Source organism: Mustela putorius, unplaced genomic scaffold, assembly GCF_011764305.1.
Source record: "Mustela putorius furo isolate JIRA1106 unplaced genomic scaffold, ASM1176430v1.1 tig00000145_pilon_pilon_pilon, whole genome shotgun sequence".
Taxonomy (NCBI): Eukaryota; Metazoa; Chordata; class Mammalia; order Carnivora; family Mustelidae; genus Mustela; species Mustela putorius.
The window spans coordinates 11,079,622-11,097,940 of NW_025421294.1; the positions used below are offsets into that span (position 1 = coordinate 11,079,622).

General features: G+C 38.1%; 1 protein-coding gene across 2 annotated transcripts in view; it reads right to left on the minus strand.

Moving 5' to 3' along the window:
- Positions 1-18,319, minus strand: part of RAB3C (RAB3C, member RAS oncogene family) — a 306,139-nt gene that overhangs the window by 161,606 nt on the left and 126,214 nt on the right. For both annotated transcript variants that reach the window (XM_004744620.3, XM_004744619.3), the window contains exon 3: positions 10,919-11,037. In XM_004744620.3, the coding sequence (XP_004744677.1) occupies positions 10,919-11,037 (119 nt within the window). The remainder of the gene's footprint in view (positions 1-10,918; positions 11,038-18,319) is intronic.

Consider the following 18,319-nt stretch of genomic DNA (forward strand, 5'->3'; position numbering starts at 1 on the left):
AGGTGAGATCAGAGAGGTGGTGAGTCAGTTGCACAGGATCTCGTAGCCTCTTGTAAGGACTTTGGCTTTATTCCAGGAGGGGTGTAATGCTGTGAAAGTCTGGGTAAAAAAAAGTTTGACATGATCTGATTTACAGTTTGAAAAGCTCTCTCTCTGCGCTCGGAAGATTCGGGGGGCAGGGACAGTGGTAGAAGCAAGATGATCATTAAGGCCATAGCAACAATCCAGACAGGACAGGATGGTGGCACGATCAAGGTGATATCAGTACGTTATGGGTTGAATTGTATTCCTCCAGAAATACTGAAGCTCTAATCCTAAGTACCTATGAATGTGGCCATATTAGAATTGGGCATTTACAGACGATCAAGTTAAGATAAGGTCTTTAAGGCGGGTCCAGATCTAATATTACTGTATCTTTATAGAAAGGATAATTTTGGGGGCATGGCTTTGTCGGTTAAGTGTCGGCCTTCAGCTCAGGTCATGATCCCAGGGTCCTGGGCTTGAGCCTGAGATGGGCTCCCTGTTCAATGGAAGCCTGCTTCTCCCTCTCCCTCTGTCACACTTCCTGCTTGTGCTCTCTTGCTCTCTCTCTTTCTCAAATAAATAAAAATCTTAGGGGGGATAAAAAGGATAAAGTTGGTCACAGAGGGAGACATATACAAAGGAAAGATGATATGAAAACACAGGAAGCAGACAGCCATCTATAAGCCATGGTATGCCTGAGGCTACTAGAAGCTAGAAGAAAAGTCTGAAACAGATCCATTCTTGTGTTCTCAGGAACCAGCCCCACCAATAATCTGATCTGGGACTTAGAGCCCCAGAACTGTGAGACAATAAATTTATCTTATTTAGCTACCCAGTTGTGGACCTTGCTATGGCAGCCCGAGCAAACTAAAACACAATAGAAATGGTGGGCAGTGATGGGATTCTGGATATGAAATTGGTTCTCATTATTCATGGATTCTGTATTTGCAAATTTGCCTAATTGCTAAAATTTATTTGTAATCCCCAAATAAATACTCACGGCACTCTCACAGACATTTGCAGACATAAGCAAAGTGATGAAAAATCAGAGTGGTCTGATGCATATATTCCCAGCAGAGACTGAAAAAGACCATGCTCTGCCTTGTTTCAGTCTTCTTCTGTAAATAGTGCCATACTTTTCACCTTTTTTTTTTTGCAATATGCTTAGTGCCATACTTTTCACCTTTTGTGCTTTTTGTTGGTGATTGTGCTCTTTAAAATGACCTCCAAGCATAAAGCCCAGGTGCTGTCTGGGTTCCCAAAATGCAAAAAGACTGAAAGTATGGCCGTGCAGGAATACGTGTGTCAGACACACTTCATTTAGGCATGAGCTTCCTGCTGTTGGCCATGACTTCAATGTTCATGAATCAACAAAATACATTAAAGTGTCTTTAAGTAGAAACACACCTAAATCCAAGTATATATTGATCCGCTGGCAAAAACGTGACCAGAGGCCCACAGGAAACTGACTCTCTACTTTCACTATGGAACAACAATTCAGTATTCACCAACTGAACATTTTTGGTGACTCCATGGAGTATAACAACTTTGAACAACAAGAGCAGACTGTACTTTGAGATTAGAGCCAAGATACAATAGTATTTTTTGAAGTAGTGAATGTGGGGTATCAGAAAATAAGGAGTTAAGATTAACCCCAATGTTTTCGCCCTGGTAAATCAAAAAGGAGATGCAAAGAACAGTTGAGGGAACAGGGTGTTTGTTTATTTCAGGTTTGTTGGAAGGAGTTGTGCATTAGGAGCTATCTATCCTTTAAGTAGAAGCTTGAGGGTAAGTTGGGTTATCCATAGAGGAAAAAGGTTTAAGGCTGGGTCACGACAACAATGAAAGAGTGAGAAGTGAGAAATGAGAGAGAGAGAGGAGAAGAAAGACCCTTGATGCCCAGGGTGGGGTGGGGGTGACCTTGGCATCATACATCTACATTCTAATCCTACCACTGCTCACTCTGAGCTGTGACAGAACCAACTTTGCAGTTGATGGGACCCTGGAACAAGGTTAGGAAGCCATGAACAAAGGCTTAGCAATTATTCATCTTATCTTAGTTGTTATTACCAGTTAAAAGTTCTTTCATATTGAACATGATGTCACCTTCATTTACGACCATTATACATTTTTTGGATAACAAAAGATTGCAGAGGAAAAGAATATTTGAAGGTGAAGTTTCATTCCTGTTCTAGCACATCTGCAATGGTACCCTGAACGTCATAGAAATGAATTATTTAAAACTGGTGGGAAGATGGTGTTAGACTTTCATCCTCCGTCTGGTGGTTTTTAAAAAATATCAATCTGCTCACCAGATTTCCTGCCTCAAAAAAAAATAAAACCCCACAAAAAACATAAAAACAAACTTATATTTAGAGTTCCTCATTGTGTCATAAAAAAGCCAAATGTAAATAAATAAGGTGGGGGAAGAGAAGTCAGTGACCTTCTCCTATAGGAATACAGCAGCCTGTGGCCATGCCATACTTAGAACAGAAATGCATTTAAATTAAGGAAAGGGAAGATTTCAAGTCAAGTTGAAAGGCACTGCAGTAGGCATAGACAGTTGAGTCTTGGTGTTGGATGTTTAGGAAAAGCCTGGACAAGGGATCCACATTCCATATACCTGGAGTCATGCTCCGACTGAAATCTAGGGAACTCTCTGGCCACCACTCATCTGAGAAATATTTCAAAGGCAGTGACATTTTCAGTGGTGATTTTGTGTTTCTAGAACTATTTAAGTCTATTTGGGACTGTCTCTCTAACCATTTATTTAATTTGTTTCTTAAACCAAAGGCTATAGGAGAAGTCAAAGCCAGAACACTATTATTATTATTATTATTATTATTATTATTATTTTAAATAAGAGGTAAATTCTCTTTTCTCATCTAATGGAGCGACTAAATTCCTACCCTTGACTTTACAACTGCACACAGTTTTCTCACTAACAAACTGCAGGTTTAAGCAAATGGGGATCTGGCAAATTCTACTCACTGACCATGATTTACACATAATTTCACCATGTGGACAAATCTGAAGAATGTTGTAAGCCTCGCTGGAGTTCCTAATATGAATGTTTACAGCCACCTTACTTTCCCACATCTTTTTACAAAACATTCCAATCAATTCTGATAGCTTCAGGAGATGCACATTCTCCATGCAAGTTTCACTCACTCATTCAACAAATATTTCTTAAGTGGCCACTTGGTGCCATTCCCTAGAGTAGACACTGGGATACAAAGGTGAAGAAGACAAGCATAGTTCTTTTTTTTTTTCAAGAAACTTGGAATTCAGCAGGAAAACAGAGCACTAAATGAAAACTTAAAATGTGTTATAAGATACATGGGTGATAGTGTTTGAGAATATACTACAGAAGCAACCAAAAGAATATGGCATTTGAAAAAATATCAGAGAAAATAATGAACAACCTGAGATCTGAAGGATGAGAAGAAACTGTCTTGATCTTGGGTTGGAGGAATGTGGTTTATTATAGAAAGCAGAGCATGGGCAAAGGTCCCGAGGAAAAGAAAGCCAGAGGTATGAGAAGTTCAAGAGACTGAAAAAAGTTCAAAAACTAGATTTAACAATTCTAATACAAGATCAGTATTTGTATTACAAAATACTGGATGCAGTATTAGTGTCTGAGGCCTTCTTTAGGGTGCATAACCTCATACTTTCTTCCACCTAATGTATAGGATTAAAAAAATAATATTTAGGGAAGATAGACTAGGTAGCATGGAATCCAAGCATTCCCTTGAGTGGTTACCATTCAATTCTTAGATAGCTAAAGACTGCAAAAAGTTAATGTATTCAGAATACAGTATTTGCCTAGCTTCTCATGCAAGCCTTCATTGAAGATGCTCTAATGTTTGCCTCCTGGGTTTTGAGGGCACCGTAAGAAAGGTGTCTCCTGAGGTCCTTTCAGTACTAGTTGTAAAAGCTATTGTTGACATAAACCAATGTGCCCCCAATAAAAGACATTTCCATCAGAATTTAATTCGAAGAAGACTATCTTCACCCTGGGGGACTGGTGTGGTATTTTCTCCTCTTCCTACAATAAAAGCTAGAGAATATACCGAGTATACTGTTTACTTTTCCCCCCAGCCTTGATTTTCACCTTGATTTCCAAGAATCTCAGAATTAAATTTCATTCCATTTTATCCTTTGGATTTCCATAAGCTTTTAAATTCTTTCTGACACCTTTTATGTGGCTCCTCAGATCTTCTTGCTTCATCCATCTGAGGTGGCTCTTGCCCACTTGCTATATGGCTCCCACGACACACTCTGTAAGGGCTCTGCTCAACTACCACCTCTCTTATCCAGTATGACAAAGGCATCACCCAAAGCAGGTTACCTCAGGCCAATGCCAGTTTCTTGTCTCCTACACAGAAGCTTCCCTACTGCTACTACAGTGAGTCATCCATGTACATGGAATGTGGACTCCTCACTATTGCTGCCCTGAGACCTTACACTTCACAATCAAGAATTAGCATGTGGGGCACCTGGGTGGCTCAGTGGGTTAAAGCCTCTGCTTTCGGCTCAGGTCATAATCCCAGAGTCATGGGATCGAGCCCCACATTGGGCTCTCTGCTCCGCGGGGAGCCTGCTTCCTCCTCTCTCTCTGCCTGTCTCTCTGTCTACTTGTGATCTCTGTCAAATAAATAAATAAAGATCTTTTAAAAATAAATAAATAAATAAATAAAATTTAAAAAAGAATTAGCATGTAAGTTTTTTCCACCCCACTTCTAGGGCATGAGGGCTAAAACAATTATTTGCTCCTGATTCTTGGGAGTTACTCTCTAATCCTATTTTATTAAGCATATTGTATGTATCTTTGGTGTTTCTTTCCTCACATTTTTTTTGAATATTTGTAGACTCTGGATAAATTTATAAGTAAGCTTGCAGTGAGCTTAATTTTATATTAATTTTATAGAATTGTGGAATTTGGCCAAATGAAAGAGGAAATTTTTAATTCCCCAAATAAAATTTCACTGGAAAATTGAAATCACAGTCTCATGTGTTTTCAAAAAAAGGATAGCCATCATTTCCTCAACATGACCTGCTAGCTTGTTGCTATTCTCTCTAAATCTCTATATCTGGCTTCTTAACACATTAGAATTCATGTGTAATGAAATTTGAAGAAATTTAACACTTAATCTGAATGTCCCTATAGTTGGTTTAAGAATTTTACTGAAATCACAGCCAAAAATAATTTTCTTTCCTTTTGGTGCAATTGAAGTGCACTTCGTCAGAGTATTTGAAATGTTAGGTGTAAATCAGTCTCAATTAATTTCTTATTTTTTGCTATATATGTTTTCCTAGGCTTTTTTCTTTTTGGTCACCTAATGATCAGAACTTGGAGACTAGTAATTTAGAGAATATGTCCCTTTGTGCTTGTTTTTTTTTGAGAAGGCTTCATTTCCTACTATAGAAATTCACTACTGTATGAAGCTTCCTCCTTTCTCGAGTACTTACATTAGTAAGTAACTAATGTCATATATGTCATATATGTAAAACAAGTAGGAAATGCTGAACTGGAGGTTTTTTTTTTTTTCCTAAACAGGTTTTTTTTTTTTTCTTACAATGCAATTCTGCTTTAATTTCTTTTTTTCCCTCCCAGATTTTATTTATTTGATAGAGAGATCACAAGTAGGCAGAGAGGCAAGCAGAGAGAGAGGGAAGCAGGTACCCTGGTGAGCAGAGAGCCCAATGTGGGACTCGATCCCAGGACCCTGAGATCATGACCTGAGCCGAAGGCAGAGGCTTAACCACTGAGCCACCCAGGCACCCCTCTGTTTTTATTTCTTAAAATTTTCCAAGCTTTTTGACTCAGTTTTTTCAGGTGAGAATAATTTTTAAAATATCTGTTTTGTGATGTTACCTATGTTAAGTAGGGAACTCAAATAAGTGAGACATTTTTGCTCTGTAAATAATTTGCAATCTATTAAGAACTTAAGAAAATTATATACTTCAGAACAACACAAAGCTGAAAATAATTAGTGCCATAGTAGCAGTGGGCATAACAATATTAAATCTTTTGGTAGGAGGAGGAAGAATAGAACCCTTAAATCCCGACTATGTCAGTCTGAAGTAATTTTACATTTTCTGTTGGGCTATCAGCAACAGATGAGAACCTCTATAGCTCCTTAGATCATGCATCCAAAATAGACATTGTACAGTAAGAGATTACTTTATGATTCAACTTATATGAGGTAAGTACCTCATCTGACCACAGAATAGTCAAATTCATTGAGATAGAAAGCAGAATGGTATTTGCCAGAGGCTGAGGAGAGGAAAGAAGGGGAAGTATTTAAAAAATGTAGAATCTCTGGGGCGCCTGGGTGGCTCAGTGGTTTGGGCTGCTGCCTTCGGCTCGGGTCATGATCTCAGGGTCCTGGGGTCGAGCCCCGCATCGGGCTCTCTGCTCCGCGGGAAGACTTCTTCCCTCTCTCTCTCTCTCTCTGCCTGCCTCCCTGCCTACTTGTGATCTCTGTCTGTCAAATAAATAAATAAAATCGTTTTTAAAAAAGAAAAGAAAAGTAAAACATTAAAAAAAATGTAGAATCTCAGTTCTACAAGATGAAGGGTTTTGGAGACGGATGGTAATGAAGGTTGTGACAACACTAAAAATGCATTTAATACCACTAACTGTATATTGAAAAAAATGATTAGGGTTGTAAATTTTGGTACATATATTTTACAATAAAAATTCAGAAAAAAGTATAGGATTGTATTGTATTCAGTACTAGAGAAACAAGATTAATAAACTCACAGTCTAATACAGAAGAAAAGATGTAATCAAATAACAGCAGGGTCTACTAGGTTCTGTATGCAGTCTGTAGAAAGTGCTAAGGTAGCATGAATGCAGACATAAGGGTCTGACTAGCACTGTCCACTAGGATTGGAAATTGGGATGGGTAGGAAAGGGGATAGTAGTATCTTTAAAAGTTGTAGACAAGAGTTGATATTTGAGCTGTCCTTAAAAAGTCGGTAAGAGGGGCGCCTGGGTGGCTCAGTGGATTAAGCCGCAACTTCGGCTCAGGTCATGATCTCAGAGCCCTGGGATCGAGCCCCGCATCGGGCTCTCTGCTCAGCAGAGAGCCTGCTTCCCTCTCTCTCTCTGGCTGCCTCTCGGTCTACTTGTGATTTCTGTCAAATTAATAAATAAAATCTTTAAAAAAAAATCGGTAAGAGTTGGAAAGATAACAGAGAAGGTATTCTAAGCAGAAACATGGAGGTATTAGAGGTATCAAATATCTGTAAATTGAACAAAGTTGTCTGGCTAACATATAGGACCAGTGGAGGACAGTGGTAGGAGATGATATTAGTGACACACGTGGGTTTAAAAAATACATATAGCCAGAGTTATTACTGAAGATTTATTTTTAAGACATGTTAACATTCGGGGCTTCCTGGGTGGCTCAGTCAGTTGAACATCTGATTCTTGGTTTTGGCTTAGGTCATGAGCTCAGGGTCATGGGATGGAGCCCCATGTAAGGCTCCATGTTCAACGGGGAGTGTGCTTGAGATTCTCTCCCCCTTTCTCTGTCCCTCCCCTCCACTCGCATGTCCTCTGTCTCTCTTTCTGTTCCAAAATAAATAAATAAATCTCTTAAAAAAAAAAAAAAAAAGACATGTTAGAGTTTACTAGCTCTGATGGCAGTATGATATAGGATATGGAGTGGGTTGGACCTAAAAGTAAAAAGACAAGATAGCCAATGACAGTCCAGATGAAGACAGTGGCAATAAAGGATAAGAACAGATTTGAGAGGCATTCAGAAAGTCAGAATTACTGGGCTTGGGTAGTCAATGAGATATGATGTATAAAAGAGGGAAATCAAAAATGCTGCTCAGATTTCTATATCAGATAATGGGAAGAGGGTGGATCCCTAAACTGGGATAGTAAATGCTGGCATAAATACAATGTTTGGAAGATTGTCAAAGAGGGGGTGCTCAGTAGATGTTTGTGGAGTGAATAAACGCCCCCTGATGATAATGATCATACGACTGAGGATGGGGAGGGGGGGAAGAGTGCATAAGGATTGATTCTGTTGGTTTTTGAGAGATCTAGATGTGCTGGGAAATGGAAGGGGTAAGCTCTGAAGAAGATAGGCAAAGCAGGGGGTGATATCAAAGCAAAACCCCATAAGTTTAGGAGTTAAGGCTGGGCTCTAGAAACTGTGACTAGATCAGTTTGCCTCTATGATAGTGAGAAGAATAAAAGTATAGTGGTTCTATGATGTGGTATATCTGAAAGTCAGGCTAAAGAAGTTTTAACTAATTCAGTAGTGATGGTAAGTCATGGCTTTGGGGCAGGGGTTTAGGATTGTGCTCTTCTGGAAGACTTACAGCAGCAGTGGGATAGGGTGTCTTGACACAAGGGGGAAAGATCAGTTAGAAGGCTACTATGAGGGGAGAAGCAAACAATAAGAAGAAAAGGAGCAATGATGGTCATAGCAGGAATGGAGAGGCAGGAGCAGAATCAAAAGATATTCAGAAAAAATTAATACGCAAGATCAAGTTTCTGATTGGGATGGCGGGAGGTTAGAATTGGATTCAGGGTGGACCCAGGGTGATGGAGTGCTGCGGTGTCAATGAGAAGAAATAATGATGTCAGGAAGGCGAGCAATTTTATGCAGAGATAATTGATTCTGAGGCACCAGCAAGATATCCAGGTGAAGAAATATTTGGGGCACCTGGAAACGCAACACTGCAGTTTCAAACACAGACTGGAGCCAGGAATGTAAACTTGGGAGCTATCTGGTGTATGTGATCAATGATGTGTGAGAGAGGATAGGATAGCCAAGGAAAGGAAAAATGAGCCCAACAGAAAAAATCATGGGGGTATGCTTACCCTTGGCTGGGTGAGGGAAATCTTGGAAGTAGAAAAAGAAGCGGACCTAGGGAGAGACAAGAATAATCTGGAAAACGCACCTCTCAAAAAAAGGTTGGGGGACAGAGCCTCAAAAAAGGAAAGTGGTAAAGAGTCAAATAAGGAATCTGAGGCAGAGGAAGACTGGTAAGGGCAGGTCATCTGTGTACAGGGAGAAAGTGTTGATGGGGAGGAAGCTGTGCTGGCCAGGGTGAGCAAGGGAAGGTGTGGGATAGGGCATGCAGAAGCTGAACTTCTCCACGGCATTTATGATGCTAGAGCCAGAAGTATAGAGAGCTTGGTTCCTGGTCATGTTGCCATTTGGTTTAAATAAACTCAATTCTTGGTATTCTCAGTAGTCCTATAACTTTCACTGAAACAACAGGGCAAGAACTATGGGTGCACACAGCATCTGTGACCCTGAAGTTTGGAACGTGATTCACGAACACCTCCTGTCTGGGAGCACTGGGTGTCAACATTTCCTGAGAGGAAAGAATTGAGTTTAAAATGGCCATTTTGCAAAGCAGTATGTATGCCTCAGCTCTGTGTGATAATTTACCATATATCACCACATGATTAATTGACAAAACTTTCTGTCAGTAATTTGAAATGGTACTTTCATCATAAACTAACCCCCCAGATGGATTTGCAGCTATGTTTGGACTCTCTGTTTCATTCCATTTTGTACCAGACCTGTCATTATTTAATTGGGGTTGCCTTGAATCTATGAATTAATTTGAGAAGAACTGGCATTTTTACAATAGTCAGTCTACTAAAAAGAAGAGGACTTAAGCCTTCTTTTATAATTACTTTTTCATACAGTCCCAAGCTCACCCTTTTCAGTTTATAGCTATATATTTCCTTTTTGAGTGGCTCCTGTAAATGCATTATTTCTTATACTGTAAGTGTGTGTGCATCTGTGTGTGTAAGTAGGAGAGAGGTAGGTGTTTTCTCAGATGAACAATTAAAATTTAAAAGAAATAATCTAAAGCAAATTAAAGTTTTTAAAAACATCTGACATTCATTGAGCTGATAACACGTGTAAAAAAATGACTTTGGATAATATTATGATGCAAAACAGAAAAAAAAAATGAAGGCAGTTTATTTCCCTTTTATCTGACTACTCTTCCCTTACATAAGCCGAGCTGTGATTGTTGGCAGCTAAACGTGATGGCTGTTCAGGCCTCGTACTAGCAGCAGGAGCGCCATTTTCCTCCTCCTACCACACAGAGCCCTAGCTAGACTCTCGCTCTTGCCACAGAAAAACAACTCTGCTCAGCCCTGCTGCTTGAATCCCCAACCATGCCCATCAGCACTTCCACTCGCCCTCCCAAGGTACTGGGAGGATAAGCTGAAGGAAGCCACACAAGCTCTCCACTGCCAGTCATATTCCCCACAGACAGAGGGGTTTTCGCACAGCTGATGCAGCCACGAGTCAGAACATGCTTGTATTTTTATCTCTGCCTTTATCTCAGTCCTTTGAAACATTTCAATATGAAGAAAAACGGAAAACTATTTAATGAATCTGGACAAGGGGTCAGCAGGCTTTTACTGTCAATAGCTAGGCAGAAAACGTATCAGGCTTTGTGGGCCATATGGTTTCTGTTAAAACAACTTACCTCTGCTGTTGTGTGTGAAAGCAGTCACAGACCATAAGGAAATGAGCCTGGCTACATTCTAAGAACTGGTTCAGTTTCCAATTCCTTATTTCAGACCAGTACATTTCCAAACCATTCATTATTTATATTAAAAAAAATTGAAAGTCTCGTGGAACCAAGCATGACAGGTTGCAAAGCACTAGAAGGTACAGTATGTAGAAAAATCACCAGGAGGATTTCTTACCAATCCTTAAACAATGACTCTGAGCATGGTTGGTATTTGTCCGCTTTCTGAAGCACAAGGGGGAATCACACACACCATAAACACACATATGACACTGCAGTGTGGTCATTGCTTTGAGGAAGAAGAGGAAGTTGAATGAAAACACTATTATTATTAGTGATGGGAGTATTTGTTCTTACTTACCAATCTTGTACTGCATTGAAGGATTCTTCATTTGTGATGTCATACATTAAAATAAAGCCCATGGCCCCACGGTAATAGGCTGTGGTGATAGTCCTGTATCTTTCCTGGCCAGCTGTGTCCTAAAAAATAACAATTAAAAAAATATTCTTATTATGTTATATAATTTTAATTATATATATATATATTTATTATAAACTCTAAGGCAATACATATTTTGGGAGGTGATTAATTATTCTAGAAATAGTCATAATAGAGATTCTATATTTTACTTGCAACGTATCGCTATATATCTCTTTAGTCTTGTTTTCCCTTGTGATTTTCATAGGGCAGGTCTGCGAGATTATGAAAGATTCTTTTTTTGGTCAAGATCTAGCTCAAAATATGTTCTACATATGTTCATTCCTGTTAGGCAGCAGATAACTGTAGATAATAAAATAAAAAGATCATACATATGAAAATCCGTACCTTTTTGTTAAATATAAAACCAGAAGAGTTCATTAACTCCAGCATTATGTGTTTATAATCTAAGTACAAGCCACTATGGGGGGAAAAGAAGAATTTTATGAACAGCTTCCTGCTTTCAAAAGGATGCAGTTTAATCTTACTTTATTCAGCTGTAAAATGAGAATAAAAATACCTGCTTTGTGTGGCTATTTAGTCAACAGACCTGGAGTTCCTGCTCTGCTATTAGATAGTTGGGGAACATGGACAAGTCCCCAAACCTCTGTAAATAAACCTCTCTAAAGTCTAGCATGTTTGCTAGGACTACGTGAAACCGTGTATTTGCAGTGCTTCATGCAGAGCCTGGCATACAAACAGTGGTTGATAAATGCTGAGTACTGGCTGCTGTTCCTAAAGGCTGGGGAGGCAAGGTTAGCATATGATGGGAGATAGCAGCTTACAAACACAGAGATGACATGCAATAGTGAACTCTGGGAATATGGCAGACATATTGTTAAAGTCACCTGCATACATGTCACATATACTGTTTAGTGTAGCTCAAGAAATTATTCCTCTGTTCACCTGACCCTTGCCCCTTTGTCTTCACTGGATCTGGGCTATGGTTTAGGACACGATGCTCCTTGGATTTCCCCTTCACCACTTACCCTAGAGATCCGGCTCTGATTTCTCTTTCCTAGTACTCTAGGTGCTAAGCCTTTGGACAGAAATATTATCTTATTTTAGACTTTATTCTGGATCCTCTTTCTGCTCTTTTCCCAGAGATACTTCCTTTGCACATGGAATACATCCTAGCTCCCCCTAAGATTTAATAGCCCTTGGAGGGGAAGCTAATGTGTTGGATGACACAAGAGTAGGTTCCTAACGGGGCACCTGGGTGGCTCAGTGGGTTAAAGCCTCTGCCGTCGGCTCAGGTCACGATCTCAGGGTCCTGGGATTGAGCCCCGCATTGGGCTCTCTGCTCAGCGGGGAGCCTGCTTCCCTTCCTCTCTCTCTGCCCACTTGTGATCTCTGTCTGTCAAATAAAAAAATAAAATATTAAAAAAAAAGAAAGAAATATATTTAAAGAGTAGGTTCCTTACCATCAAAATGAAACTAGTATCTCCTGGGTCTCACTCTTGGGATGGGCTCATGTTGGATATGCTAACGCTCACCCACAGGTGTTCTCCACCTTGGATGCTTACACTCCACCATAGACTAGCCCATGAGAAACTTGAGATTTCTCACAATTTTCTCCTAATCTGTGTGGTATATTTTATGCAGCCCCCTGGGTGATCAAAAAAGGCTGAGGAAACCAGCAAATGATTCTAGAAGAACAGGGGGGCATGAAGAGAAAGTTGAGAATTAGCTGACTTTTCATGAAACCAACAATAGGACCAGGGATGAGACTGGCCTGACTAGAAGAAGATATTTATGTGGTGATATTAGGGATATAAGGTTCTAAAGATAGGATGGAAATCAATGATGGTACCCAAAATAGCAAAAACAGAGCAAAATCTGTGGGAAAGATCTTTCAGAACATAAATATATCACCATTGGCAGAAAACAAAAAGGAAAGTATAGATTTTACCACATGAAAATTTAACAATTCCTAGAATATATAAAAAAGATATAAATAAAATTAAAATGATACATAATTTTAAAAAGTCAGAAATATATTTGCATCTTACCAGAGAGACCAAAGGTTACTATCTTTAATATGTCAAGTGGTATAAGAAAATCATTAAGAAAAATGTTAAACAATCTAATTTAAAATTATTTATATAGAGGCACATAAATAACTAATTAATCTGTAAAAAGAGTTGAATCCCAAGGATAATAATTCTGCAAAGTTAAATGCCTACCTAAAAGAAGTTTCCTGGATATTATTTGAATGTTTTATTGTACTTTGCTTAGTATTTTATATATATGAAAATGTAGATGTTTGACATAAACACGAATATCACAGACTGCATGTAATTAGGAAAAATAATCAAGTTTATTAGGCAGAAAGAAACCAGTCTTGAGCTTATGTGGATATTCTTTGGATTTAATTCAATTAACAGCATATCCAATTGTGAAATAAAGAAGGAATTTAGAGAACCAAATTCCCAAAGACTATGTACACAAAGCATGGTATACTCAGAAACTGTGTAATGTATTTCAGCTTTCTGGGGAACAAAACATCTTAAAACTAGTCATTTTATTTTAAAACATCTATTTTTGTCTTAAATGCCTATTTTCCAGAATACATTATCCATAGAATTACCTTTTTTTTTTCTTATTGTGAAATAACTTTAAATGGCTATCTTGTCCACCATACAGTAATAGCGCTATGTGGTGATAGACATTAGCTCCACTTGCAGTGAGCACAACATTGCACATAGACTTGTTCAATCACTATGTGGTACACCTGAAACTAACAGTGTGCATCAACTATGCACCAATAAAATTTTTTTTAAGTCATAAAAATATTTAAAAGCTAAAAAAGATAAAAATCTGGAAAAGAAAAAGCTTTTAAACATTTAACTGAGTAGTCATCTCACAGGTTGAGGATCCCATTCTTGTTGCCTTCTCTATATAAGAGATAGCTTTCCCCTGAATTTTCTCCAGCAGAAAACAGCCAATACAGCTGAGGCACTGCTGAAATGTGACCCAGATCCTTCCTGTCAGGCATGTCCTTGACACAGACACTGAATAATGGTGTGTTGGAGAAGTGTGACATCTCTTTCTTCTTGACCTTTTTTGGTGATGGCTTTCCTTTTCATAAGATGTTAATTTTATTTTGACAGTGAAGAAACTAGTTCTAGTATTATAAAACATTCATTCCAGTCTATGAGGGTATTTAATCTTTAAGAGAGCAGAAATCAAGGCCCCATTATATTATGACTGATATGTTACAGGAAACCGCACGGTTGGATAGCCATTATCAAAATTTAAAAGTAGACAGAGTGGGACAAAAACTGGCTTTTAAGGAAAAAAAAAATAGAAGCTTTCAGAAAGCACATAAGTCAGCAAGGATCAGAATCTTCTATACCATTCTGATACGAACCCAGAAATACAATCTAATTGGAGGTAGTTGTCACCTAAAAGCTCTCAGGGAGAGTAAGAAATCATAACAAATAGGGGTAGTGTATTAGGAAAAACAGAGAGTAGTTTCCCTTCCCAAATGCAAAGACAATAAAAAAGAGTAAAACTAAGCTAATAAACCAGGCACCAAGTTGGTTTTGAGTACAGAAAACAATCTCAGAATTACAACCTCATTAGCATGTTCTCTCCTATGGTTCCAGGAAGAAAAAGAAGTCAGAAAAACACTTCATTACGTTTGACATTTACTAATGATGATAGAAGGTTCTATCTGAAAGAAAGGAACATTTTATAATGTCAAGTGCCACTAATGTAATTAAATGTGAACAGTCTCAGAAGGTAACTGGCTAAAATGGTACCTCTTCTCAATTTGCTCAGAAAAATGGCTCCAAAGCTTGGTTCTGCACGGTTCCTCTGTTCAGTTAATTCTGATAACTGGGAATACCTGCTGATTTTCTATAAATGTAGGCTTCCTAGAATTGAAAAACACAACTGGAAATCTCTTACAGAGAAAATGAGGGATGAAAATATGATTAAAGATGAAAACTTTCTTCCATGAAAGTTAGTTGTCATTTTCTTCTTAAAACAAAACAAAACAAAAAAACATTTTAGTTAGTTTATTTTGATTTCACAGTTATGTTTTGTTTTCTTTTGTTGTATTTTTGAGAGAGTATCTGCGTAAATGGTAGAGGTGTGAGGGAGAGGGAGAGAGAATCCTAAAGCAGACTCCTGGCTGAATGTGGAGCCCACATGGGGTTGAGACCCTGAGATCATGACCTGAGCTGAAATTAAGAGTGGGGCACTTAACCAACTGAGCCTCCCATGTGCCCCATTTCTATTCATGTTTTTAAGAGGAATTTTTGGCTTTAATGATAGGTTTAATGAGCAAATACTTGAGTATATGTCAAGAGCAGAACTGTAAAATGTAAAATATTAGCAGCATGATAAGTAGTCATGAGAAATGTTTTCAGTTTGAATTTTGAGATTTTTGTCTTTGTTTTTGCCTTAATTTTTTTCTGATAAAATACTCTATATTTTTTAACTGTATGTATGGCATTCCCAAAGTCTTCTGAAGTTATGCAGACATAACCTGCAGTTTTAAGATAGGGGGACTAACCTTGGTTTGAGTTACATTGTAATGGATTTTTGTTTTGGTGGTGACTTCCCTCTGTATAGATTGAAAGGAAGATGAAAGTAAACAGTAGTAAAGTGATATCATTCAAATAATATCACTACAATCAAAATACATTTATTGAATGTCTAGATAGAGAAAAATAGATTGAAGGATAGATAATCCTAATACATGATAAAGTAGGTAATTTTATATGTGAAGAAACTAAACCGAACACACTGATGTTAAGTCATCAACAAAAATAACTAAGGGAGATAATATGTGATAACCCAAAAATATTGTCAACAGAAATGCTAAGTGAGGATCCTGCAACATAAGACATAAAACACACGTTAATGAATTTCCAGATAGATCAAAGGTATGAAATGGAATATACGCTCAGTCATTTAGTATCTATACATACGTAGTAATCTTTAGTATTTTGCTACCAGTTAATTGTAGGAATTATTTTGAATCATCAAATGAAGGTTAAACTCTGCTTAATATTTTAATGACTGCTGATTGACTGATTCATTGATTCATTTGTTCATTCATTCGGTAAACATTTGGTATCTATTACCAGTTAGGGACTGCGATCAGTTTAGATTAAACTTATACTCTATCTCTTGGAGACATATTTTTGCATATTCTAAAATACTACACATTAAAAGCATTTCATTAACCAGAATATCATATTCTCTACATGATAAAAAATTAGGTAAAATCATAAAAATATCATTTCTAAAGAACTAGACAGCCTAGCAACTTAAAATTGTAATTGAGGCCACCTGCTCAGTGGTGAGGTTCTCTGATTTATAGCCACTGAATGGTCCATACTGAATTCCCTCCAAAAGATATGCTGAAGTCCCAATCCCAGAACTTGTGAATGTGACCTTATTTGGAAATGGGGGTCTTTGTCTGTGTAATCAAGTTAATATGAGTTCAAACCGAGTTAGGGTGGGCCTTAATCCTATGACTAGTATCTTTCAAAAAAAGAGAAAACAGAGATCCAGAGCACACAGGGAAAGTCACACAAAGGCAGAGGCAGAGACGGGAGCGATACATCAATGAGTGAAGGAAGCCAGGGATTGCTGGCAACCACCAGAAGCGAGGAGAGAGGGATGAAATGAATTCTCTGCTAGAACCCACGAGGGAACATGGTTCTGTCAACACCTTTATTTAGGACTTCTGGTCTCCAGGCCTGTGAGAAAATAAATTTCTATTGTTTCAAGTCACTCAGTTTGTGGTTCTTCATTACTGCAGCACTAGGAAACTAACAGTCACTGACCCCAGTCTGGAATCTTCATGATCAGGGCAAAAGCAATATAAATTTCACAGCTACCCACACACCCATTTACTACTTCACAGAAAAGAATATATCAAACAAAAGTTTAAGGTAGTCTTAGAGAGAAGTCTAACATAGTTTCGCTGTGTAAATTCATGAAGGATGTTATGCTAAAGTGCATTACTATATTCCATGTATGTAAAATTAATTGTTCACAAAAAGGTGAGTTGATATACCTTTGGCATTTTAAAAAGTAGATCTCCATATATTTACACACACATACATATATGGTAATCAGGAAGAAAGAACAGTGTCACTTGAAATGACAAAAATTATGTATTGCTTCATGTTGATATTTAACCCGTAAACGATTGACATGCTATTATAGAAAGATCCCAAGTCATGATGCACACTGGGACATAACCCTCCAAAAGAACAGAAACAACAAAATGGTGATAATTACACATCATTTCTTTTGTAGGATGGTACTTTCTCTCAAGTTGTATTTCTTTTTTTCACTCTCATAAATAGGCAGACAAAACAACATTGCATAGTCTTATGAATATAATAAGCAAAACAAGATGCTTAAATATTTTATGTTTCCTTGCTGTATATTTATTTTTGGAATGAAGCAAGAACTTTTTTCCTAACAGCAGTTAATCTTCTATTAAGATGAAATTTACAAACCACTTTTCTTTACTAATCTTGTACAAACAGTCCTTTTATTTCATTTACACACACTTACACAAGCATCTTTAAGTCAGACTCACATTTTAGAAGTGAGTACTAAGAAACTGGGCTCTAAATAGTTCTTCGATCAATTTGGATGTCCTTCCTACCAAGTGTCCTTTAACCATCCTTCTTAACACCAGTTTATTGATCAGATTTTCTTGTCACAATGTTTAGCTTTGAAATACCCAAACCTTCATTTTATAATGGCATCCAGCTCTAAGTAAGACATAATAAAATAAGCCTGAGGCAGAGGAAAACTTGACCTATTATTTCTTGGCACTGTTACCATGGCAATTCATCTTCCCTGGAAGAGATGAATGGTCACATATAGCTCTCTTATAGGTGGCCTTTGACTCTACCATCAGTGAGACACTCATGTACCAACCCAGTTGTATGTTTCTGCTAACAAAAGTTGAGACACTCTTCAGTAAACACTAAAGGCTCTGGTGGCCTTGACATACTTCTTCCCAGTGGGATTTTTTTTTTCTTTTCTTTTTTTTTTAAAGATTTTTTCTTTATTTATCTGACAGAGATCACAAGTAGGCAGAGAGGCAGGCAGAGAGAGAGGAGGAAGCAGGCTACCTGCAGAGCAGAAAGCCCGATGTGGGGCTCGATCCCAGGACCCTGGGATCATGACCCGAGCCGAAGGCAGAGGCTTAACCCACTGAGCCACCCAGGTGCCCCCTTCCCAGTGGGATTTTGATTATGTTCAATTTTGTCAAAACCTGGGGCATAAATACTTAAATGT